Source organism: Hypanus sabinus, chromosome 8 (assembly GCF_030144855.1).
Source record: "Hypanus sabinus isolate sHypSab1 chromosome 8, sHypSab1.hap1, whole genome shotgun sequence".
NCBI classification, from domain to species: Eukaryota; Metazoa; Chordata; class Chondrichthyes; order Myliobatiformes; family Dasyatidae; genus Hypanus; species Hypanus sabinus.
Genome location: NC_082713.1, coordinates 79,166,244 through 79,192,434, shown reverse-complemented (window position 1 = coordinate 79,192,434; position 26,191 = coordinate 79,166,244). Strand labels below are relative to the sequence as shown.

The 26,191-nt window shown below is 41.4% G+C and overlaps 1 protein-coding gene across 2 annotated transcripts in view; it reads right to left on the bottom strand.

The window, feature by feature from the left end:
• dock11 (dedicator of cytokinesis 11) overlaps window positions 1–26,191 on the bottom strand; it is a 307,563-nt gene that overhangs the window by 172,615 nt on the left and 108,757 nt on the right. For both annotated transcript variants that reach the window (XM_059977401.1, XM_059977402.1), the window contains exons 16-23: window positions 18,861–18,940; window positions 18,574–18,761; window positions 18,408–18,473; window positions 16,154–16,246; window positions 15,931–16,054; window positions 13,578–13,699; window positions 11,820–11,906; window positions 1,824–1,913 (exon numbers count right to left, since the gene is read on the bottom strand). In XM_059977401.1, coding sequence (XP_059833384.1) covers window positions 1,824–1,913; window positions 11,820–11,906; window positions 13,578–13,699; window positions 15,931–16,054; window positions 16,154–16,246; window positions 18,408–18,473; window positions 18,574–18,761; window positions 18,861–18,940 — 850 coding nt within the window. The remainder of the gene's footprint in view (window positions 1–1,823; window positions 1,914–11,819; window positions 11,907–13,577; window positions 13,700–15,930; window positions 16,055–16,153; window positions 16,247–18,407; window positions 18,474–18,573; window positions 18,762–18,860; window positions 18,941–26,191) is intronic.

Sequence of the window (26,191 nt, the reverse complement as noted above, 5' to 3'; positions counted from 1 at the left end):
ACCCAGCACAATTCCACCAGGTTGAAAGACCACTTAGAACCAGAAATTACCTAAAGGACACCAGTTTCAGAAAAGTGGGAGACAAAAGAAAACTAGAAAACCCCACTCTTCCCGAATTTCCATCCAGCTACAAACCACCTATTCAAACCCCAACCCTTCCAAAAATCCCCTCAGATTACATTCATCAAAACTTCCTTCACAGCCTACACTCTAAAACAAACTTCCCTCAAACTCTAATCAAAACACCGAGGTTTGTATAAAGTGGGATAATTTTATAAGGGAGACTATTGTCAGATGCTGAGTGCTAGGAAATGCCAAAAGGATTATAAGTAGTTCAGATGTGAAATTAAAAATAAAATTCATAAGGAAAAGGGAGTGCCTGGGAAAAATGAGACTAAAATCAAAGAAAACACAAACATACTTAATAAAATATAAAAGGATAAACAAAAAATAAACTTCTAAAGATCCAAACATAAGAGAAGTGTGGTAATAGAAGGCAGAGGAATGATGTTGATTTTAATGTTTTGTATCTGTTTTCATGAACCACTGTAGTTTATACTGTAGTTAAAAGACTAAAATATTAGATGCGATGAAAATCATGAGTGAAAATATTAAGAAACTTCAAATCTTTGAAAGTGATAGCTCATTAGATACAGAGCCCAAAGATATACTAACCTATAAGTGAGGAATTAATTGAGCCTGTCAATTTTTTAAAAAATTGTCTATCATGATAAGCGTGACATGGGAGGCCATCTCATTTGGAAAAGGTAGCAGGACGCAGACTGACAGGGCAGTCAGACAAACATGGACATCGATGTGTTACTGGAGACGTATGTTAAGGGACAGTGTGTAACATTGTTTAGTGAGCTCTGAACAATCGAAGAACTGTTGCAACAAGATGATAATTGACTACAATTAGTTTTCCCCAAGAGGAAGCATGGAGCTTTGATGAGAGCAATTTATCTGATGAGGTCTATGCAGAATTTATCAATTTGTTGGTTAAGTTGCACAGGCAAACTTAATCAGGAACAGCCAGTGGACTTCAGAGCAAAGCATTGAACTTCAAGCAAAATTAGTACAGGGATAAAAAGCAAAGGGTCATAGGACAATGGCCAGCAGAGAGCTCAGCAGTATTAGGCCTCATGCCAATGGCTTGGCCACATGGTTTAATGTCAGGAAAGATTATACAGACTGAAGAAAAACAGAGCAGAAATGAAATGCGTTTTGGAGAAGGGTGAAGTTCTGCATCTAGAGAGGGTCAGGTTAGATGAGGATTAAATTAACAAAGTGCTGAGGTGTCCTATTAACACCATGGGAGATACTGAGTGCATCTACAAAAACCGCTGCTGGTAGCAAGCTGTAGATAAGATGGTTAAGAAGATGCAGGGGACTTCCCTCTAGAATAAGACACTGAATGCAAAGGTCAGAGTCATTTCAGAACTGTTGAAGTTGAACCACAGCTGGAGAACCCTGTGTGACTCTAGTGAAGAAACTGCAAGAAGTACACGACATTACTTGGAGTGGGAAGCAGACGTTGCCAGCTGTGCTTTCATTCCCAGTAAAGGCAGGCTAGACATGAGTGGTTTTGTTAAACAAGGGGAGGATAAAAGGAAATCTAAATGTGTATGAGGTGGGGGGGGGGGGAGAAGGGGTGTGGAGGGAGAGGGCAGAGCAAGATGGGGAGGGGAGAAGGACGGCTGAAAAATCTCTACCACATCATTCCTCATGCGTGACTACAAACATTGCACATAATACTCCAACTGTGACCTAACAGTGTTTTGTAAATATCTTGCATACTAGTTGAACTGAATGCTATCAGTTACCTTCAAGTGCTTCACAAGATCTCCAGTGATTTCCTGTGTTGCTGATTGGTTCATCTGACAGTGGTGGAAGAAATTGTGCAAATACTGGTCCTGTGGACAAAGCAGAAATCACATATTAGAAGAGGTTTCTGCTGGAGTAACACAAAATTCACATACTAACTCTTTGCCATTGTTTCTAATTTATTGTGCTTGCTAATTGGTTTACTATTGTCACAGGTACTGGTAACAGTCAGAAAGAAGCCTTTGCTTGCATCCCATTCAGATCACTCCACACACGTGCATAAAAACAGTATAAAGCAAAAATTTAGAATGCAATATATAGTGCTTTCGCCAGCAAACATTTGGGCATATTCCATCTCAACAAAGACATTTACTTGTAGTTCTACTTTCTAATCTTTTTTCACACACACCTGATCCACTCTCTTTTCCTTCGAAAACACAGCAACCAAATCTCTGAATTATACTCCAGTTGCAATCCAACCAGATTCCATACAGGCTAGCCACCAACCTCTTAACTTTATTCCTCTGGAAGTAAACCCCAGCGTTTGGTTTCCTATCAACTTATTTCACCGGTCATTCATTGGATTTGTATCTTCACACTTAAAAGTCCATTGCTCCTTCACCCTCATTTTCTTCATGTGTGACTTAGTTTTCCGATGAGATTGTTTTTTTTTTGTCAGTCATATGCCTATTCTACCAGCAGATTTCAAATTGCTGCCATTTGAAGAGACACTCAATTTGGTGCCACCAGCAAACTTAATGCATTCCTGGTTCCTGAACATATTATTAATAACAGTGGTCGCACTGACAGATCTGTGGGAGATCTGTTTCTATCAACCACGGCTAAGGAGTCAACTTTTACTTCATCCTTAATGTTGTCTGCCTTGGCTGTGCAGTTCACTGCTTGCCCCTCACTCCATACCATCTGAATCACACCCTGATTGGCATCCTGACGTGAAGTCTGAAGTTGGTGGCCTGATATCAGCGAGTCTGAGAAACAGGGGTTGGGGGGGGGGGGGTAGGCAAGAACAGGAGAACCTCAGGCAGCCTGTCCTGGGGTTTGAAGCCTCTCTGAATTTGTGAGAGGCTGATTGGGTGGGAGGTATGGAAAAAGGGGCTCACTTGCTGTTGCTGCTGCTTGTGTTGTTCTGTGGAACATTGAAGGCATAAGGTGTTGAAGCCGAAATGAATGGCAACAATTAAGGCTGCCTTCAGCACATCCTTGGCTGTGCTGGTGCTAACACAAACAACACATTTCACTGTATGTTTAGGTGTGTATGTGAGCAATAAATCTTAATCTGAATTTAGACATCTGCCATCTACAGCTTAGCTCCTCTCTGATCAGACTGGAATGTGCACATGTATATGCAAGACTTAAAGATAAATAGCACTACTGTTCAATGGAATTAGCCGAAGCAGGTGGGATGTACATGTCTGACAGACAGTGTGACGTCAGGTGCAGATGTACGGTGGCATGCAAAAGTTTCAACACCCCGGTCAAAATTTCTGTTACTGTGAATAGCTAAGTGAGTAAAAGATGACTTGATTTCCAAAAGGCATAAAGTTAAAGATTTTTAAGCAGATTACTTTTTTTATTTCCATCTTTTACAGTTTCAAAATGACAAAAGGAAAAAAGCCCAAAGCAAAAGTTTGGGCACCCTGCATGGTCATTACTTAGTAACACCCCCTTTGGCAAGTATACCAGATTGTAAACACTTTTAGTAGCCAGTTAAGAGTCTTTCAATTCTTGTTTGGGGGATTTTTGCCAATTCTTCCTTACAAAAGGCTTCGAGTTCTGTGAGATTCTTGGGCCCTCTTGCATGCACTGCTCTTTTGAGCTCTATCTACAGACTTTCTATGATGTTTTTGTTGGGGGACTGTGAGGGCCATGGCAAAACCTTCAGCCTGCACCTCTTGAGGTAGCCCATTGTGCATTGTGAGGTGTGTTTAGGATCATTATCCTGTTGTAGAAGCAGTCCTTTTTTCATCTACAGCTTTTTTTTTTTACAGATGGTGTGATGTTTGCTTCCAGAATTTGCTGGTATTTAATTGAATTCATTCTTCCCTCTACCAGTGAAATGTTCCCCTTACCAAAGGCAGCAACACAAGCCCAAAGTATGATCGATCAACCCCCGTGCTTAACAATGGGAAAGGTGTTCTTTTCATGAAATTTTGCACCCTTTTTACTCCAAAGATACGTTTGCTCATTGCGGCCAAAAAGTTTGATTTTAACTTCATCAGTCCACAGGACTTGTTTCCAAAATGCATCAGGCTTGTTTAGATGTTCCTTTACAAACTTCTGATGCTGAATTTTGTGGTGAGGAAGCAAGAAAGGAATTCTTCTGATGACTCTTCCATGAAAGTCACATTTGTGCAGGTTTCAATCCACAGTAGGACAGTGCAACACCACTGCAGAGTCTGCTAAATCCTCCTGAAGATCTTTAGCAGTCAGACAGGGGTTTTGAGTTGCCTTTCTAGCAATCCTACGAGCAGTTCTCTCAGAAAGTTTTCTTGGTCTTCCAGACCTCAACCTGACCTCCACCATTCCTATTAACTGCCATTTCTTAATTACTTTACGAAGTGAGGAAACGGCTACCTGAAAACACTTTGGTATCTTCTTATAGCCTTCTCCTGCTTTGTGGGCATCATTTATTTTAATTTTCAGAGTGCTAGGCAGCTGCTTAGAGGAGCCTCTGGCTACTGATTTTTGGGACAAAGCTTGAGGAGTCAGGGTATTTATAAAACTTTGAAATTTGCATCACCTGGCCTTTCCTAATGATGACTGTGAACAAGCCATAGCCCTAACAAGATAATTAAGGTCTGAGACCTTGGTAAAAATTATCTGAGAGTTCAAATCTCTTGGGTTGCCCAAACTTTTGCATGGTGTTCCTTTCCTTTTTTTCACTCCAAAATTGCACAAAACAAAAATAATACACTAATCTTGCTTAAAGAGTTGAAAAGAATATTTTATCTTTTAACTTTTTGACTTTTGGAGATCAGTTCATCTTCTACTCACTTGTTCACAGTAACAGAAATTTTGACTGGGGTGCCCAAATTTTTTCATGCTTCTGTACAGTGCCTATAAAAAAGTAATTATCCCCCTTGGGAGTTTTCATGTTTTATCGTTCTACAACACTGAATCACAGTGGATTTAATTTGGCTTTTTTGACACTAATCAATAGAAGACTTGTGTCAAAGTGGAAACAGATCTCTACAAAGTGATCTAAATTAATTATAAATATAAAACACAAAATAAGTGATTGCTTAACTATTCACCCCCCTTTAATATAACACACCAAATAATCACTGGTGCAATCTACACCTGTATCTGGAAGGTCCAACCATGCAAGGAGGGGACTAGTGAGTGAGGCCACCAAGAGCCCTATAACAATTTTGGAGGAGTTACAATCTTCAGTGGCCGAGAGGGGAGAGACTGCACATACAACAACTGTTGCCCGGGTGCTTCACCAATCACAGCTTTATGGGAGAGTGGCGAAGAGAAAGCCACTGTTGAAAAAACTAATGAAATCTTGCCTGGAGTTTTCCAGAAGTCATGTGGGAAACTCTGAAGATAGCTGGAAGAAGGTTCTATGGTCTGATGAAACCAAAATTGAGCTTTTTGGCTATCAGACTAAATGTTATGTTTAGCACAAGTCACACATTGCACATCTTCATAAACACACAATCCCATGAAGCGTGGTGCTGGCTGTATCATGCTGTGGGGATGCTTCACTGCAGCAGGCCCTGGAGGGTTGTGAAGGTAGAAAGTAAAATGAATGCAGCAAAATACAGTGAAATCCTGAAGGAAATTCTGATGTATTCTGCAAGAGAACTGTGACTTGGGAGAAGATTTGTTTTCCAGCAAGACAATGACCCCAAACATAAAGCCACAACTACACAGGAATGGTTTAAAAACAACAAAGTTATTCTCCTGGAGTAGCCAAGTCACAGTCTAGGCCTTAATCCAATTGAGAATTTCTGGCCAGATTTGAAAAGGGCTGTTCATTCACGATCCCCATGCAGTCTGACAGAGCTTGAGCAGTTTTGTAAAGAAAAATACGGTAAAATTGCAGTGTCCGGATGTGTAAAGCTGATAGAGACCTATCCACACAGACTCAAGGCTGTAAATGCTGCTAAAGGTGCATCTACTAAATACTGACTTGTAGGGGGTGAATAGCTATGCAATGAAATATTTTGTGTTTAATAATTGTAATTAACTTAGATCTGTTTTCACTTTGACATGAAAGTGTCTTTTTATGTGAATCTGCACCAACAAAGCTGAATTAAATCCACTGCGATTCAATGTCGTAAAACAATAAAACAAGAAAACTTCCATGGGGGGGAGGGAATACTTTTTATAGGCACTTGTATGTCTGACAGACAGTGTGATCTCCGGTGCAGATTTATGTCTGACAGACAGTGTGACCTCAGGTCAAGGTGCAAACTAAAGAAACAATCAGCTGTTCTGTGCAACCCTACTGTCACTTCTTTCTGCTCTATTCCCCTGGCTATGAAATAGAACATGTGCCCTGGATGGTTTACTGCAGAGGGAAACTAGGCAGCTTTGGTTCTTCCCCAGAAATGGTGACATGGGAGGCGGGATCAAGCAAACCACAGCTGCAGGCAGTGCTCAAATGATGCCGTTCTGGCCAGATCACATCTTGTTCTAATTGGTGATACACAGAAAGTCATTCAATGCCTATGATGAGTGTGGAAGGCCACAACATGCATCTTCACACCTTATGAAGGCTAGAGAGCGGTAGGCTTCTTGTTATGCTTGTGGTACTGGGAAGCCGGGTGGCCGTGAATAACACTCGAGAGACAAAGTGATGAGGAACTGTTTATTTTGGTTGTAAGTCATCTACCCAGAATAACCTCTCACATTACTTTCAGTACATAACACACAGGGAAGCTTGACAGCAACGCATAAGGGTCAAAATACACATGAATACATAACATATCCCCTCCCCTTTCCCATACACAGACCAGCTGCTGAACTATTAACATTCAATAGAGTAATCGTCAAATTCAACCAACAATAAAAACAATTTTTTTTCTAAACTAAGTAAAGAGGGTAGACTGTTTGTATTTCCAGACATAACCCTGGGGATTATTCTGCCCCATGTGCTGAGGGTTAGTCATTAGAGATTCAATCTGTCTGAAGGCTGCTGGCAACGTAGCGATGATGCTAAAGTCATTTTAACTCTTGGTGGTGCATGTATAGATTTTGGCTTCGGTACTGCATTGTCAGTAGGGGGCACCTCAGAAAGCAGATGTGATAGGGGAGCACTGGCTGTGTCATTTGATCTGCAGTTCTGCAGTCATCGTGGAACTCTGTCCCATTTCTACAACTGGATCTGGATAAGTCAGTTGGAGTTGGTTTTCAGTAGCCTCAGAAGTGGGCAACATCTGATCAGACTGCCTTCTCTAGATGCTGAGATCACCAATTTCCACTCAATATGACACAGGGCCAGTTTGTGCCACCACATTCACAGGTATCCACTCTGTACCAGAGATGCACTTCCAGGCAATTACTCAGCTGTGAAACTTCTGGCACATCTCTCTGTTGGGGTTTCTGTTCACTTAGCACAATCTGTTTTGTGTTTGGGGGTCTAAGCAGGTCAAGGTGAGTGTGAAGATGTCTTTTGATCAGAGCAATGCGTGGAGCCATTATGGTGGTGGCACAAGGTGTGTTGCGGCTTGTCAGCAAGGAAGTTCTAAGACACCAGATAAGGGATCGACTTCCCACTAAAGCCTTGAAGGCTTGTTTCATGGTATGAATCTTTCAGCAAGGCCATTGTGGTTGAATGATACAGTGCTGACTTGATGTGCTGAATACCGCTTGCTTCCATAAATGCCTCAAACTCTTCAGAAAGGAGTTGTGGGTCATTGTCAAGCTGTTCAGGAAGCCCAAAGGCTAAAGATGCAGTCCTCCTCATGTTGGCAACCTTGGGTCATTTGCAGTGTACATCCACTACGGCTCAGAACATAAAACCTTCTACATACAAGTCCTGCAAAATCTATGTGAATCCTCTGCCGTGGTTCTTCAGGCCATTCCCACGGATGACTTGGTCTTCTCTTCAATGGTTACATCCAATCCTGGCCACCAGAAGCAGCTGTGTGCAATTTCCTTCGTGCACACCACGCCACAGTTTCCTGCATGGAGCTCTTCAAGCACCTGCTTTCTGAATAGTGGAGGAATGACAACACGGTAGCCCCATAGTAAACATCCTGCGTGGGCTGTGAGCTCCTTCCATCGAGCCCGGTGAGGGTTCAATTCTCTGGCTGGCTCTCCTTTCCATTCGTGAGTTACTATGTCACCACTTTAGGATCAGTACACACATGCTACCAGAATTGTGCCACAGTTACTGGAGCCATAGGCACTTCCTTGAAATAACAGATCTCTTTCCAAGATGGCTCTGGAGCTGTAACAACGAAGGCAAGTCTGGATACTCCATCAGCATTCGAATTTTTAGCACTGATGTACAGATGGTAACAGAGCCCAACCTTACATTCGACTCACAGCCGGGGAAGGAATGCCTGCATGTGGACCAAAAATTGACATCAAGGTGCAATGATCTATAGGTAGTGTATATCATTGACCAAAGAAGAATTGGTGGAATTTCTCAAGTCCAAAGACAATTGAGTACTTCCCACTCAATCTGGGCATAGTGGCTTTCTGCCTTGCTTAATCTTCTTGATGCAAGAGTGATTGGACACTCGTCACCTGACGGCATGATGTGTGAGATAACTGGCCCCATATCGTAAGGTGAAGCTTCACAGGCCAACTGTATGAGCAATGATGACTTTAGACTCTGATAAAGCTGTTCACAATGATTTGTTAAATGTCCATCCTCTGGCCAACTCTGCAAAAAGGTTATCAGTGAGGGGAAGAAAGAATTGTTCAGCTGTAAGAACCAGGTCAATGGTGACCTTGAAGTCTCTACAAAGCTTTGAAGACCCATTCCTTTTTAGGACAGGAACCACTGAATTTGCCCATCGACTTACACACACTGGTTCCAATACTTTACTCTGGACTGAATTCAAATTCAGTCTCTACCTTTCATATGAGGGTGTATGGATGCCCAGTTTTGCCACAACAACACCACTGATGGCCAACAGGGATCTTATCCTTAAAGTCAGTTGAAACTTATGAACTGTGAAGATGAACTTAACAGCCATGCTGCTTCAGCTGCCTATAGATGACTAATCTCAGTGGCCTTCAGGCATTTAGGTGTTGTGATGGGGTTCCTTTCATACTCCTCAGTACTCTGTTGAATACTTTTGCATGTTTCAATACCTTTTGTAGAGCAGTGCTCCCACCAATCAAGTGCACTTCATGCTAATTGAGTTTAAGATGCTCCAACCTTGCACAGCCCAGAAGCACTGGACATCTACCTTTAAAGTAGAAGTTTCTTTCTCTGTTCATTAACCTCCACTGTAACCTGTACTACTCCGCTCACTGGAACAACCTCACCAGTCTAAGTCTTTAAAGTCAACTTTGCCCCTTCAATGGTGAAATGCTGCAATGCTGAAATGCTGTAAACTACCTCTGACGTTAGTGCTACTGCAGCACCTGTGTCCACCTGGATCCTCACTGTGGCCACATCCAACCACAGGGTCACCCAGTAGCTGTCTTTCTGTCCTAAAGCAGATAAAGCGTGCAAAGCTCCTTCAACCACAGAGTGAGAGTCACTCAGTCCACCCTCAGTATGCTCTGTCTTCTTCATGTTTCTTTTTGTTTTTCCAAAACTCATTTCTCTTTATTGCAATGTTTCGGTTGACCATGTCTTTTTACTTTAACAAGTATGTTCAATATGTCCCTCTTTGGCAATCTAAATCATCAGACCAGCATTCTTTTGCTCAATGTCCAGTTTTACCACAACGGCAACTTTGATGACCAATAGCCATCTTAGCCTTGAAGTCAGTAGAAACTTTATGAACTTGGGAAGATGCACTTGACAGCTGTGCTGCTTTAGCTACCATCTACATAGGTGACTAATCTTAATGCCTTCTGTAATGTTAGTCCGTCTTCTGTAAGCAAACATTTCTGAATTGTATCACTGAGCAGACCACATACGAGTCTATCACATAACATGTCATTGAGTGACTGACCAAAATCACAGCATTCAGGCAAATGCTTCAGCACTGCAACAGACCCATCTTCCTCTTGAATCCTTTTATGAAATCCAAACCTCTCAGCAATAATCAAGGGCTTTGGTGAATAGCTGTCCCTTAAGACTTTAACTGTGTCCTCGTATGGCTTATTGCCATTTCACTGGAGAGAGTAATAGATTAAATGTTTGTGCACCCATCAGCCAAAAAAATGTGAGGACGTGAATATCATCTGAAATTTGATTTGTCAGTGTAAAATAATCAAACCTTTCAGTATATAAACTCCATTGCTCTGGTGTTTGTCATACGGCCTCATATGTCCAAACACTTGCCATTTTCAAACACAATCCCATTCCAGAAAAGTTAACTAATCTAATCTCTCTCTCCCTCTCTCATTTATTTTATTTAACCATTCTGTTTTTGTTCTCTCCCCTGATTCTTCACTCACCCTGTTCCCTGTGCCCATTTTCTTTTCACTCACCCACATTACACAGCGGCACACCACCCGCTTTGCAGGCGAACTTCTCTTGCCGAAGGAAACGAAACAATAAATATCGCGCGAGGATTTGTAACCTTGCTGCCAATTGTTATGTTTGTGGCACTGGGAAGCTGAGTGACCATGTATAGCACACGAGAGACGGAAAGGTGAAGAACAAGTTCGTCGTTGTTTGTTTTACTTGTAAATCATTACCCAGCATGCCCTCTCACATTACATCACACACACAGGAAAGTTTGACCATGGCCCATAAGGGTCAAAATATGCATTAATAGATAACACTTCTGACCTTGGAAAGGATGTAACTGAGGGGAGATACTGCAAGAGTTAAATGGAATAGTAGGATCATGAAAATGCAAAATGAATTGCTGAACAATTAAAGTTAGCAAAGGGTAAGCTTGTGTGAAGTCATTACCTTAGGTTATCAAGGGATATTTTGGGACCTATAAGGTCATTTTGTGAATGGTTACTGATGATAGAGCAGCTCCAAAAGCCAAGTCTGTTCTCATTAAAAGGGCCAGAAGCGAGCACTGCTTCTCCAGCAACACCAATTGTTCTGGCTGATCACTGTTTTTAAAAGATGGATTTCACAAACACAGGAGAAGATTCCTGATTAAGCCTATTAAAAGATCTTCTATGTAACGTGATTCAGTGTTTAGGTCACTTTCTCTCTCCTCCCCAACTGGACTGCGTTGGTATCATTGGGGCGTCTCAATATTCTGGGACATTGAGTCCTGGACCATTGTGCTGAGTGGGAAAATTTCAGGCAGATGTGGACACCACAATCCCACGGCAAAATTTGTAGAAGTCAGCGGGCCATTATCAGAAGGCAGAATTATAGAGCACAGATGATGGCCAATTAGTTATTCATACCTGCAATGGCTCTCCCAAAGTATTCGTTGCACCTGGCCATTCTTCCAATTGCTTCCAAAATGTATCTGCTTCCACATTCCATCAGATAAGCCGTGTCACCTCATACAACGACTATTAGAATTAAAGAATGTTCCTACTTCCCCCTTTCATTTGTTTACAAAAATCCTGTGCCCTTTGGTAATCAACTCTCCTGCTAATGGAAACAGTTTCTCATGAAGTATCAAAACTCTTTATAATTTTTCTTAATTAAATCAGCAGTTGGTCTTCAATGTTTTAAAAATTACAGCCTCTGCTTCTGTTATTCTTTCACCTCCCTGAAGCTTTCCATAACATTTGCTGTTCCCTCAGGTCCAGTCATTTGTGTAATCTTCCTCTCCAGTTTCTCCAATGTTGTCACATCTATTAGAATCTGGTATTTAGGCATAAACCCAAACCACATCTTTTTCCAGAAACTTCAGATCCACATGTATACTTGTAAAACTTATTGGTATATTAACATTTGAGATAATTACCTCGGTGTAAATTGTGGATACCAAGTGATTTTTAACTTTCAGTAAGGGTTTTCCTCCATCCACCCACTTAATGTCAGGAACTATGTGCTGCCAGGAAAGGGAAAAAAATGTAAAGGTGATCACTTTTGCAGCAATTCAGAATGTTTTCAGGTGCTTTATGTGCAATGGATCAGTCTGTAGTACATGCATTACATTATTCAGGTATCACAGCCATTTTCTTATAGAATCACACAGCAAGCCCACAGGCCAGTTGGTTCACTGCATCTACATTTGTCAGTGGCCACCTCTCTGTATTAATCCCATCTTCCATACTTGGCCCATAGCTTCCTACGCCCAGTGAAACAAACAATCTGATAGAGCATGGGTTCCCAACCTTTTTAATGCCATGGATCTCTGCTATTAACCTATTGCTTTGTGGACCCCTCTGAGGAACTCAGCAGGTCAAACAGCATTTGTGTAGGAAAGGAAATGTCATTATTTCAGGTCAAGACTGATGGAATTACTAGCAATCTCTTGCTCCATGCAGATGCTGCTCAAGTAACTGAGCTCCTCCGGATGTTTGTTGTTCTACATTGCAGCATCTGCAGTCTCTTGTGTATCTGCATTCCTGCCTTAGTGATTCAAAAGCTTGGCAAGGCAATTCTTAAACGCTGCAGGCAATTCTGTTTCCATCACTCTCTTATGCAGTATATGCTAGGTATTCAACACACTCTCGGTGGAAAAGGATCCTCTCTGATCCCCAATTCTTTTATCATTTATCCAATGACATCTGGTTTTATCTACCTCCAATATGGAGAACCCTTTCTCTGTGCAGTTTTGGGCCTCCTATCTTAGAAAGGATGTGCTGATGTTGGAGAGAGTTCAGAGAAGATTCACTAGGATGATTCCTGGAATGCAGGGACCAACATAAGAGGAGCATTTATCGGCTCTTGGATTGTATTCATTAGAGTATAGAAGAATGAGAGGGGATCTCAGAAACATTTCAGATGTTGAAAGGGTTGGACAGAGTAGATGTGGAAAAGCTGTTTCCCTTGGTGGGTGAGTCCAGGACAAGAGATCACAGTCTTAGAATTAGAGGGTACCCATTTAAAACAGAGATGAGGAGAAATTTTATTAGCCAGAGGGTGGTGGATTTATGGAATTCGTTGCCACATACAGCTGTGGAGGCCCAATCATTGAGGGTGTTTAAGGAGGAGATTGACAGGTATCTGATTAGTCAGGGTATCAAGGGATATGGGAAAAAAGCCGGAAATTGGAACTAGACGGGAGAATAGTTTAGCTCATGGTGGAGTGGCGGAGCAGACTCGATGGGCTGAATGGCCTACTTCTGCTCCTTTGTCTTGTGATCTTGTAACATGACCACTTGCTGACAAGCAACCTTATTACAGCTCAGAAAACAAGAACAACCCTTTGGTCCACAATGTCTGTGCCAACCGCGTCAGCCAATTTAAATTAATCCTATCTGGATGCATATGGTCTATATCCCTCCATTCTCTACCTGCTTATGAGCTGGTCTGAATGCCTCAAACATCATTGGCTTCTCCCAGCAGCACATTCTGGGCATCTACCACTCTGTGCAAAAGAACATACATACATGCCCTTTAAGATGTCCCTCTTTCAACTTAAACCCTGTGGCATTTGACATTCCTATCGTGGGAAATGACTATCTGCCCTCACTACGTATCTCATAATTTTATACACTTCTATCAGATCATCCCTTAGCCTCCAACACTCTAAAGAAAACATTTATTAGCTCACCTTCTTGTTGTCAGGATCATGGAGGCCCAGGTACCCAGAAGGCAGACTGGCAGCGACTGGCAGCTGCTGCTCAGATGTCACCACTCGACCATCTTTCAGTAACGGCAGCCAAGCGTAACCAACTAGACAAGGCACAAAACACACAAGTCACATGGAGCATTGGGCTCAGATGTTCAGCTCCACATCCCAACAGCATGTGTTAGAAAACCTACTGCTGAGAAATCCAATTTGTGCCTTCCTTTTGCATTTAATACTTTCATCATAAATCAAGCTATAAAGATCTCTAGTGCTTTTCAGTTTAAACTACTAAATAGGGTAAGAATTATAAAGCAGCTCCATCAAGAGAGGCTCAACAGGTTGGTTCTGTATTCTTTGGAATTTGGAAGAACATGGCATGAACTTATTGAAATATATACGATCTTAAGAGAAATCGACTGGATCAACATAGAGGTGTTTTCATTTGTGGGAGAATCTTGAAAGAACACAGCTACAAGATTAGGAGGTGATCATTTTTGAGGGTTCTAGAGTTGAGCTCATTTGAGGTACTTAACGTGGAGGTAGATAAACTTTTGATAGATTTTGGAATTGAAGGTTATGTTGAACTAGCACAGGAAGAGGAATTGAGGCCTAGAAGAGATCAACCATGATTATATTGAGGGGTTGCACAAGTTTGAGGGGCTGAGTGGCCTACTTCTGCTCCTCGTTCTTCTGCTAACACTTAACTGGTCTCCGCTAACAACAGTGGAAAAGAACAAAAGAGACGTTATACGCTGAAAAATTGGGCACACTGTAGTGGTTATTGAACTCAACAAATAAAGCACAAAATAATGTCTTGTTTAAACTCTGCATTTCCAATGTGAATTTAAAATGACCAAAAGAAATTAGTCATTGAAAGCTTTCAAAACAACAACTTCTTTCCATCAGACTTATTTACATGAACTGTACCTGAATGAAAGAAGCAACCTTCTAAGCAAAGGATTACTTGCAATTACAGGTCTCCCCCGCTATCCGAGGGTAGAGTGTTCTTATGAGACCGTTTGTAAGCCGAAATGTCATAAAGCAAAGAAGCAATTATCATTAATTTATATGGGAAAAATTTTTGAGCATTCCCAGACCCAAAAAATAACCTTCCAAATCATACCAAATAGCACATAAAACCTAAAATAACTCAAACATATAGAAAAAACAGGAATGATATGATAAAGACACAGCTATATAAAGTAGAAAGATTGAATGTACAGTGTAGCTTCACTTATCAAAATTGGGAAGACAGCGAGCCAAAATTGAGTTGGAGAAAAAAAAAAATTGGCACATACACGCCTACACACGTACATGCATACGCACACAACTACCTGCACAAGGTTTCACAGTCATGGTAGTCTTTTTCAGGGTAAAGACACGTATAAAGTGGGTGTCTTTTTTTGTATAAGCGAAAATCCTCTTTGGTTAGCGAAAACAGGTACTAATGCAGGTCTTTCGTAACAGCGAGCTGTCGTAAAACGAACGTTCGAAAAACGGGGACCACCTGTATTCCAACAGTCACCAATATTCCAAAACATCAGTTACTCTCCAACATGAAACCAAACAATAATGGGTAATAAATACCTTAAATGAAAATAAGACACTAAGGGTCCATTCCACTATGTGTAGCTATTGTATGTAGGCAGGCCTGATGTGTTGAGGATGGGGATAAGGAGGATATTAACCCATCCTATTTCCTGATGGTAGTTGGTGGGGTTCTTACAATTCAGATGATATTTTACCAGATTTTATTGAATTTGGAGCCATAACTTGCCATAGTGGAGCTTCAACCATCATTTCTAGTCCTGTATTGTAACATAGGAGCACTGGGCTACATACTCAAAGTACCTCAAATAACTGTCAAACTGCATTAATCTGGCATCTGTTAGTTTGAAAACCCTAATGGTCATTCGTCTGCAACATGAGCCAGGAATCTGAAGGCTGATCAGAAAACATGGTAGAGCCAGAGGCCTGGAGTGCAATGTGATCTGAAATCCAAACTGTGAGTTAGAGCCGGGGTCAGAGTCCAGAAGAGCAGAGATCAGGAAGTTGGGTGTGTTTACAGCTGGAGATATGGACCAGAGCTTGGATATTTTCTGTTTTTCTTTTAAAGCATTGGGTGCTCTGGAAGATTTATTATTCTAGTCTTCAACACATAAAAATTAATAGGAGTAACATTCAACAGCCCAGAAAATCTGCTGCAGGGCAAAGGCCCAAGGGTGCCAGGGAATAAGAGTGTTACTGTAGAAATAACTGAAAGTGAGTGAAGTGTGGCAGAAATTGAGTTCTAACTTAGCAATAATTTTTGTCACGGCTACCCTCACTGTCTTACCGTGTGACTCAAGAGCTTCACGTTTTTTAGTTGTCCCTTTGCTGTTTATGTCACAGATGACATGGTAGAAGGTGAACAAGAGGTGATGCTTTTCATGAAGTTGCACAGGCAGCTTAACCTTAATCTACAAGGACAAATAACAGGCAGAGTAATACTCAATGTTGGGAGTCATAGACAGACTATTAATTTACTTGCATCCAGAAAGCAAATTACACTGACGTACCTCATTGTAGAACTCTGGACACTGCTGATGATGTAAAACTGTTGCACAAGTTTTGGTTATGAACATCGGGTCTCCTGGCTTCCCATAGATGCACTGCAGACAGTTATTAAAAGGATTTCACTCTTGTTTTCAGATAGATTATTTTAATACACATCACACTCAAACCATCACAACTTCCACGTAAACTGCAAGGAAGCTGCATACCAGAACTCTTTTGCAACAAGGCGTTATTATATATGGAAACTTAATTCCTTCCGTATATATAGTCAGTGGTCACTTTACTAGGTAGACCTATGCTCCTGTGTGTTTATCCGAATATCTAATCAGCCAAGCATGTGGCCTAGTGGATAAGGCATCGGACTAGTAACCTGAAGGTCTTGAGCAAGGCACTTAACAACATATTGCTCTGCGATGACACCAGTGCACTTTGGTGGCGTGGAAAGGGGAAGGCTTGCAGCTTGGGCAACTGCCAGACTCCCATACAACCCTGCCCAGGCGCAAATCCATGGTCTCACGAGACTAATGGATGCCTATATAATCAGCCAATCATGTGGAAGCAACTCAATACATAAAAGCATGCAGATGCAGACATGGTCAAGAAGTTCCTTTGTAGTTCAAAACAAATATTAAAATGTGGAAAGTATGTGGTCTTTGACCATGGAATAAATGTTGGTGCCAGACGGGATCTTAGAAACTGCTGATCTCCTGGGATTTTCATGCACAATGCTCTCTAGAGTTCACAGAGAATGATGCAAAAAAAAACAAAGAAAAATCCACTGAGGGGCAGTTCTGTGAAATGTGGAACACTTTATTAATAAGAGGAGAATGGCCCAGACTAGTCCAATCTAACAGGAAACTCAAATAATCACACATTAGTCAGTGGTGTGCAGAGGAGCTCCTCTGAACGCACAGTGCGTCAAACCCTGAACTGGATGGGCTACAGCAACAGAAGACAATGAACATAGAATAAAGTGGCCACTTTATTAGGTACAGGTGTCTTCTGAGTGTATATTCAGAAGGGTAATGTTAACCTGCCTGAAACGTTACCAAATCTGTATTCAGGACATATATTGTATACATTTCTCTGACATTAAATGTACCTTCGAAACCTTTGAGATCTAGTAACTAGTGAAACCTAGTGTGAGTTGATAGGTTGTGAACTGGTAGATTAAGAAAATAACATCCAGACTAATAACCTGCCAACACGTGCTAGGGGGAGTGAAGAATGTGTGAAATGCATTTACCCATCAGATAGTGGATCAGTAATGTTTTACTGCACTGGCATCCACACACAAATTGGAAGCAGATTTGCAGCTCACTCATACTTTCACAAATCAGAACATATGGAATTGAAGCAAAAAGGCATTCAGTCTTTCCTACTGGCTCTGCCATTGAATAATATTGTGGCTGTTCTTTTACCATCATCCGCATTAACCTCATGCTCCTGTTTCTCTTAATACATAAAATTTGTTAGCCTCTGTCTTGAATATACTCAGGGAGAGTATATTCAGACAGAGTTATTGTCTCCAGTTTTCTCCACAGCAGCTGGGTAATGAGTTGCATGGATCAACCACCCTCACAGTGCGCACTTTCATCTGACCTCTGACCTGAATGGCCCACACCCTTTTCCAGACAACGCAACCATGAGATTCATCACTGCAGCATCCATCCTGTCAAGCTCTATTAGAACTTTCTGTAGGTTTTAAAGAGATCTCTTCCAAAATGAAGGAAAAGCTCAGCAAAATAATGCATTCATTCCTAATGTGTATAAAAAGATTAGTTGAACAGACCTGTGTATCACAAGCAACACACACAAAATGCTGGAGGAAATTAGCAGGGAAGGCCGTAATAACAGAAAAGAGTAAGAAAAGACAGTCAACATTTTAGGCCGAGACCGCTCATCAGAACTGGAAAGACGGAGAAGTCAGAGCAGGGAGGGGAGGAAGAAGTACAAGGTGATAGCTGATAGGTGAAACTGGGAGGGGGAGGTGAAGTAAAGAGCTGGGAAGTTGATTGGTGAAGGAGATGTAGGGCTGGAGAAGGGGGAATCTAACAGGAGTCTGACTTCTCCTCTTTCTTTCCAGTCCTGATGCCAGGTCTCGGCCTGAAACGTCAACTGCACTCTTTTCCACAGATGCTGCGTGGTCTGCTGAGTTCCTCCGGTGCTTTGTGTGTGTTGCTCCAGGAATCTGTTGCTCATCCCACCCCACAACCTTGGAACACTGTGTGTTATAGAGACCACTGTCTCACGCACCTTCAGTGGCTGAGATTTATCTCCATCAGAATCTCTCACCTCCACGTAGACTGCAATGTTTCTCGCCTGAGGATAGGGGAGAGATATTGTCAGTACAAGAGAGAGTCAGGCACTTGATAAATGAGAGGATTTGGAAATTGTACAGTAAGAGTTTGAAGCAAAATACCTTTGCAAAAGTTTTCTGGTTGTCATATTTCAGCTGCATGGGATAAATGTACATGTGGTTCTTGAAAGTTGTGAAAGGGTACATGTACTTTGCAAAATCGGGAACAAATTCTTCAACTTCAAATGTCACCGTGTCACAGTTGGCTTCCTCAAATGGCTTCACAGGGATGTACGATGAAGTTACACAATCTGAACAAAGGAAGAGAGATGCATTTCATTGCCTGGCAGCTCTCAAAATTTATATCAGACAACTTCAAATGAAAAGCCAACTAGAGTAAACCTGCTCACTGGAAATATCAGGAGGAACACACTCGATGATGACATCAAAATCTCCTGGAATCACTTGAAGTTTGGATATTTTCTCTGCCCTAAGTCAAAATAACAGAATGGATTGAAAACTCAGTCATATATTGTCCATAATCACAAGATCAAGGTTAAGATTCAAGTTTTAAGTTTATTTATCACAAGTACATCGAAACATACAGTGAAGTACATTGGCTGTTTGCGTTAACAATCACAGGCCTTCGAATGTGGAGTGGAGACGTAGATTCTGGCCTGATTTCAAATTCACCACATTCCTGTCCCAAATCCCTTGCTCAACCTCCAACTCCCCTCTCTGTCCTCCAAACCATCCTTACAAACCTAATGAAAAAACTAGTTTAGGAAACAAGAGAATATCAGTTCCATCCTGCAGGCGGCTCTTAGCCTGAAACATCGGTTGTTTACTCTTTTCCAAAGATGCTGCCTGACCTGCTGAGTTCCGCCAGCATTTTCTGTGTTAATTTTAAGAAACAACTATATCTGAACTGTGAGTCAACGGAGGTCGCAAATTGGCGCCATTTTGAGAACAGTATAGTCTAAAGCAATGATTCCACAGACAAATAGTTGGAAATTATTTCATGTCTTCCTTCAAAGTTAGCACTGAATGTATAGCACAGGACTGGAGGCAGATAGTCCAATGCACCAAGAGTGTTACCAGAGGCCTTCCCTGAGGACTATGCAGGAACTCAATGGCTCCTAAGAATGCCACCAGATTATGTGGCATAGGACAACTCTCAGGCCACAAGATACTACATTACTTACAGAGTAACTTCCATACAGCACAGAAGCAGCTCCAAAGCTGATCTGCTCCATGCCCACCCAAGCTTGTCCCATTTGCCTGCATTTGATCCATATCCCTCTAAACCTTTCCTATTGATGTACATGTTCTAATACCTAATAAATGTTGTTAAATTGTTACTAGTATTAATATCTCACCCTCTACAGGCATCACTCAACACAGGTTATATGGTCATGTTCTCATTGCTATTTCTGGGCTCTTGCAGCAGCAGCTTGGTATTTCCTGTTGATCGAAAGTGCTTCATAAGTTATGCATCAGTGTGCATGTCCTGATATAGTGATTAAATGCAAGTGTTTTCTTCTGTGATTCATTCATATTTTTAGTGGTTTCTACTCTCAACATGTGAGCCCAACATCAGAAACACTATGGATCAGTATCTTTCACCAAGTAACTCCACAGCTTGACCAACAGTTCTCCACAAGTGTCAGAGTCATATAGAAACAGATCCTTCATTCTAAATCACCCATTCATATTTGCCCCACTTTAATCCCATTTAAAAAAATACTCTCCCCACATTCTTCAACTTGCCTCATTTTACCTTTCTCCTATACATTAGAGTTGAATTACAGTGCTCAATTAACCGACAGCCTCATGCTTTTGGGATGTGGGATCAAGCTGGAGCACCCAGTGGAAACCTAGTCACAGAAAGAAGGTACAAATTCCACACGACCATACTGAAGTTAAGGGTTGCACCCAGTTCCATCATGGTACCACTGAGTGAAATCAAATGCCAGGTTATATTAAACTGAATTTCACTTTGAAGATTTGCCAAATATCTTGGAAGCCCACAGGACAAAAAGAAGACCAGGCTGTTCAGCCTTTCAGATGCCTCCACCATTACATACCATCATGGAAGACCCTCTACCTCAGTATCATATTCCCACACACTCCCTTCGATGCCATTTGCGTCAAGACATCTCTCTCCAAGTACATATTCAGTGCATCAGCCTTCACTATACATTGATGTGTTGATATGGGAACTGAATGTAGTATTATCTAGGTGGTCTTGTCTTTAACAGTCTGTGAGATTCTTATTGTAAAGAACAGGCTTGACTGACCCAAATACATTCGAAAACAAACCACACAAGAACGAATTTACTCCAGAGATGTGTGCTGCCAAAGCATTTGATGCTATCGTGAAAATAAAGATACCATCTTGTTAATGCTCATCAGCATCATCCAACAACTTCCAGTTTGTTCTTTAACACTGCCTGATTGGTCAGAATTTGAAACTGTGGACAGAACAGATTAATGCATCTAGATCAGTAATCTGACATCTGATTGCTTGTAAATTCTAGCAACACACACACAAAATGCTGAAGAAACTTAGCAGAGCAGGCAGCATCTATGGAAAAAAGGAGTCAACGGTTCAGTTTGAGACCCTTCAGCAGGACTTCGGCAGGGTTCAGCCCAAAACATTGACAGTTTATTCATTTCCACAGATGCTGCCCGACCTGCCGAGCTCCTCCAGCATTTTGTGTGTGTTGCTCGGATTTCCAACATCTGTAGATTTTCTCTTCTTTGCAGTTTGCAAATTCTGATGGTCCAATACATAGCCTGGGAAATGAACCTGTATTCAATAGCCCAGGATATGAACTGTATGTCCAGTATGCAAGCGGGTTGTGGGGCTAGGAATTTGGACAGTAGATTGAATGAATTGTTGGAGTCGGGGTCAGGGTCTGTGACATGGGCAAGATGCTAATAAATGAAAATCCAAAGAGCCCTCTCCAAGAATCTATTCCAGGTCCATTAATGTTAGTATTATTTGAGCCTGGATTAAGACATAATAATGTGGAAAGAAGATGATAGTTAAGATATAACCATATATCAATTACAGCATGGTAACAGGCCATCTCGGCCCTTCTATTCCGTGCCGAACGCTTACTCTCACCTAGTCCCATTGAACTGCACTCAACCCATAACCCTCCATTCCTTTCCTGTCCATATACCTATCCAATTTTTTTTTAATGACAATATCGAACCTGTCTCTACCACTTCTACTGGAAGCTCGTTCCACACAGCCACTACTCTGAGTAAAGTAGTTCCCCCTCATGTTACCCCTAAACTTTTGCTCCTTAACTCTCAACTCATGTCCTCTTGGTTGAATCTCCCCAACTCTCAATGGAAAAAGCCTATCCACATCAACTCTATCTATCCCGCTCATAATTTTAAATACCTCTATCAAGACCCTCTCAACCTTCTATGCTCCAAAGAATAAAGACCTAACTTGCTCAACCTTTCTCTGTAACTTAGGTGCTGAAACCCAGGTAACATTCTAGTAGATCTCCTCTGTACTCTCTCTATTTTGTTGACATCTTTCCTATAATTCAGTGACCAGAACTGTACACAATACTCCAAATTGGACCTCACCAATGCCTTGTACAATTTTAACATTACATCCCAACTCCTATACTCAATGCTCTGATTTATAAAGGCCAGCATACCAAAAGCTTTCTTCACCACCCTATCCACATGAGATTCCACCTTCAATGAACTATGCACCATTATTCCTTGATCACTCTGCTCTACTGCATTCCTCAATGCCTTACCATTTACCATGTATGTCCTATTTTGATTAGTCCTACCAAAATGTAGCACCTCACACTTACCAGCATTAAACTCCACCTGCCATCTTTCAGACCACTCTTCTAACTGGCCTAAATTTCTCTGCAAGCTTTGAAAACCTATTTCATTATCCACAACGCCACCTAGCTTAGTATCATCTGCATACTTACTAATCCAATTTACCACCCAATCATCCAGATCATTAGTGTATATGACAAACAACATTGGACCCAGTACAGATCCCTGAGGCACACCACTAGTCACCAGCCTCCAACCTGACAAACAGTTATCCACCACTACTCTCTGGCATCTCCCATCCAGCCACTGTTGAATCCATTTTACTACTTCAATATTAATACCTAACGATTGAACCTTCCTAACTAACCTTCCGTGTGGAACCTTGTCAAAGGCATTACTGAAGTCCATATAGGCAACATCCACTGCTTTACCCTCGTCAACTTTCCTAGTAACCCCTTCAAAAAATTCAGTAAGATTTGTCAAACATGACCTTCCATGCACAAATCCATGCTGACTGTTCCTAATCAGACCCTATCTATCCAGATAATTATAGATACCATCTCTAAGAATACTTTCCATTAATTTACCCACCACTGATGTCAAACTTACAGGACTATAATTGCTAGGTTTACTCTTAGAACCCTTTTTAAACAATGGAACCACTTGAGCAATACGCCAATCCTCCTGCACCATCCCCGTTTTTAATGACAGTTGAAATATTTCTGTCAGAGCCCATGCTATTTCTACACGAACTTCCCTCAAGGTCATAGGGAATATCCTGTCAGGATCCGGAGACTTATCCACTTTTATATTCTTTAAAAGCGCCAGTAATTCCTCTTCTTTAATCATCATAGTTTCCATAACTACCCACAATATCCATAGTGAATACCGAAGAAAAGAAATTGTTCAAAATCTCCCCATCTCTTTTGGCTCCACACATAGCTGTCCACTTTGATTCTCTAAGGGACCAATTTTATCCCTCACTATCCTTTTGCTATTAATATAACTGTAGAAATCCCTGGGATTTATTTTCACCTACTTGCCAAAGCAACCTCATATCTTCTTTAAGCTTTTCTAATTTCTTTAAGATTCTTTTTACATTCTTTATATTCTTCGAGCACCTCATTTACTCCACACTGCCTATATTTATTGTAGATCTCTCTTTTTTTCCGAAACAAGTTTCCAATATCCCTTGAAATCCATGGCTCTCTCAAACTTTTAACCTTTCCTTTCAATGTAACAGGAACATAAAGATTCCGTACTCCCAAAATTTCACCTTTAAATGACCTCCATTTCTCTATTACATCCTTCCCATAAAACAAATTGTCCCAATCTACTCCTAAATCCTTTCGCATCTCCTCAAAGTTAGCCTTTCTCCAATCAAATATCTCAACCCTGGGTCCAGTCCTATCGTTCTCCATAATTATATTGAAGCTAATGCTATTGTGATCACTGGACCCAAAGTGCTCCCCAACACATACCTCTGTCACCTGACCTATTTCATTCCCTAACAGAAGATCCAACACTACCCCTTCTCTAGTTGGTTCCTCTATCTATTGCTACAAAAAACTATCCTGCATACATTTTATGTAGTTATATTACTATACTGGGACCAAGTATGAAAATGAAAGGACTTCAGTATTGATGAAAATTTCTTTTGCTCCTTCCTTGGTCCTCCCTAATAGTGGAACTGTGGGAGACAAATTAAGCAATTCATTCCAAAAAGTTTCTTTTATAAACAGAAAGACAAGGAGGATCAACAGTGGAGGGCTGGAGCTCAGAATAATTCAGAAAAGGATCACAGGAGGATGGGATGAAATTTAATTAACATGCTTTATAGTTAAGTAGTGCAGCAACAGGCTCTTTGACTCAACTTGTCTATGCTGACCAAGAGACTTACCCCTTTTGTATGCATTCGGCCCATATCCCTCTATCTTTACCTTTCCATGTATCCAAATGCATTTTATAGGTTCTAATTGTACCTGTCTCTACCACTTCCTCTACCAGCTCATTTCATATAGTCACCGCATACCCTGTTAAAAAATAAACTTCATCAAGTTCCCTTTAAATCATCTATGAGCTTTAGACTCACCTGTTTCGGGGAAAGGACTGTGAATATCTATCCAGTTATGCCCCTAATAATTTTATAAACCTCTGAAAGGTCATCCCTGAACTTCCTTCACTCTAAGGAAAACAGTTCCAGCCTATCCATTTTCTCTTTATGAATCAAGCCCTCCAGTCCAGACAGCACACCTTAGTTGAGCACTTATGGATTTGCTTTTGTCAGCATCTTGCCATTGCTAAATCATGTTTTAGCCAAGTGATTGCATTAGTTTCCAATGAATTACATAATCCTCAATATTCTTTGAAACCTTTGGCTGCCTGTTGAACTGAAATTGTGTGAAGTCTGTCAATGGGACTTCAGGAGGGGATTGCATATGGATTTGAAAAGAGGAACATTGCATGGGTATATGGAGAAGGAAGGCAGGGAATTGTAAAAGCTTGCACACAGCTACTGAATCAATTATCTTTCCTTGTGGTGTAACACAAAGGGCCTTGCAAATGATTTATGAAGGAAATCTCTCGTAAAATACAAAGACATGAGAGAAGTTTATATTCTACAGGGCACAAATGTCCTTAATTAAAGAGTCACCATCATCATGTGCTGTGTCATATCACGTGGGGGATTATGGCCTTCTGACCATCATTCCTCTTGGCAAATTTTTTCTACAGAAGTGGTTTGCCATTCCCTTCTTCTGGGCAGTGTCTTTACAACACAGGTGACCCTAGCCATTACCAATACTCTTCAGAGATCGTCTGCCTGGTGAATAACCAGGACTTGTGATCTGCATCAGCTGTTCACACAACCATTCACCATCTAATCCCATGGCTTCACATGACGCTGATCAGGGGGCTACACACGTGCTACACCTTGCCAAAGGGTGACTCGCAGGCTAGCGGAGGGAAAAGGAGTATTGCACCTCCTTTGGTAGAGACTTAACTCCACCCTGCCAGCTGATTAAAGAGTACTCTCTGTATTTTGACATAACAATTATTTCTCCAAGTGAACCTTTTCAACGTCGATGACCTCACCTGAGCCAAACAAAATTTGAAATCAGGAATTCGTAGCCTTCACCTCTGGAATTCCTAAACATCCCCACTCGTCAAATTTCTACTCATCTATTCCAATATTTTCCAATATGGCTTGGTGGTAATTTCTGTTACATAATCCTCCAGGTTAACAGCATGATAAAGATAGAAGTGGTAGTAATTACAGAAAGCATATCAAAGTATTGCTTCAGAACTTTTCTCACATCTTTTCCCTATATTGGTGGTCAGAGTTAAGATGGTGCTAAGCAGTTGCCTTTTTGAGGTCATCTGCAGAAGCAGCTTAAATTCCTCTCTTTAATATCTCTTTTTTTCCCTTTTCAAGGTGGTTGGGGCTCTGTCGAGGTCCTGATCTGCCTTTTTATGGTGGGTGTGTTCCCGTTCCTGGAGCTTGCCTGCCAACCATTTTCCAACATTCTCCAGATGCAACTTGGCAGATGGCACCTCCAGGGTGCGGCCCCGTGGGTGACCGATTCCAGGCTGGTGTTCCCAACTGGGGCATTGCAGGAGATGGAACATCAGGATTTCACTGTGGTGGATGTATGGATGGAGATCTCTGTAGCCAAATGGTCAAACTCTCTCTTTCGATGGTGGTTTGCCATCGATTGTCGAGTCACAGAATCGCCAAATAAAACGCGACACAATAAACTATTACAGTGACTGTTAGTCCCCATTTTGCTGTGAAAATGGCTGATCTCTCTCTGTCCCTCATCAGTGAGAGAGGAAGCCTGTGGGATGTCCAACTGTCAGGTAAACCATTGATTTTGGTGACTGCAGATCATGGTCTTTCTCTGGGAGCTCTGCTGCT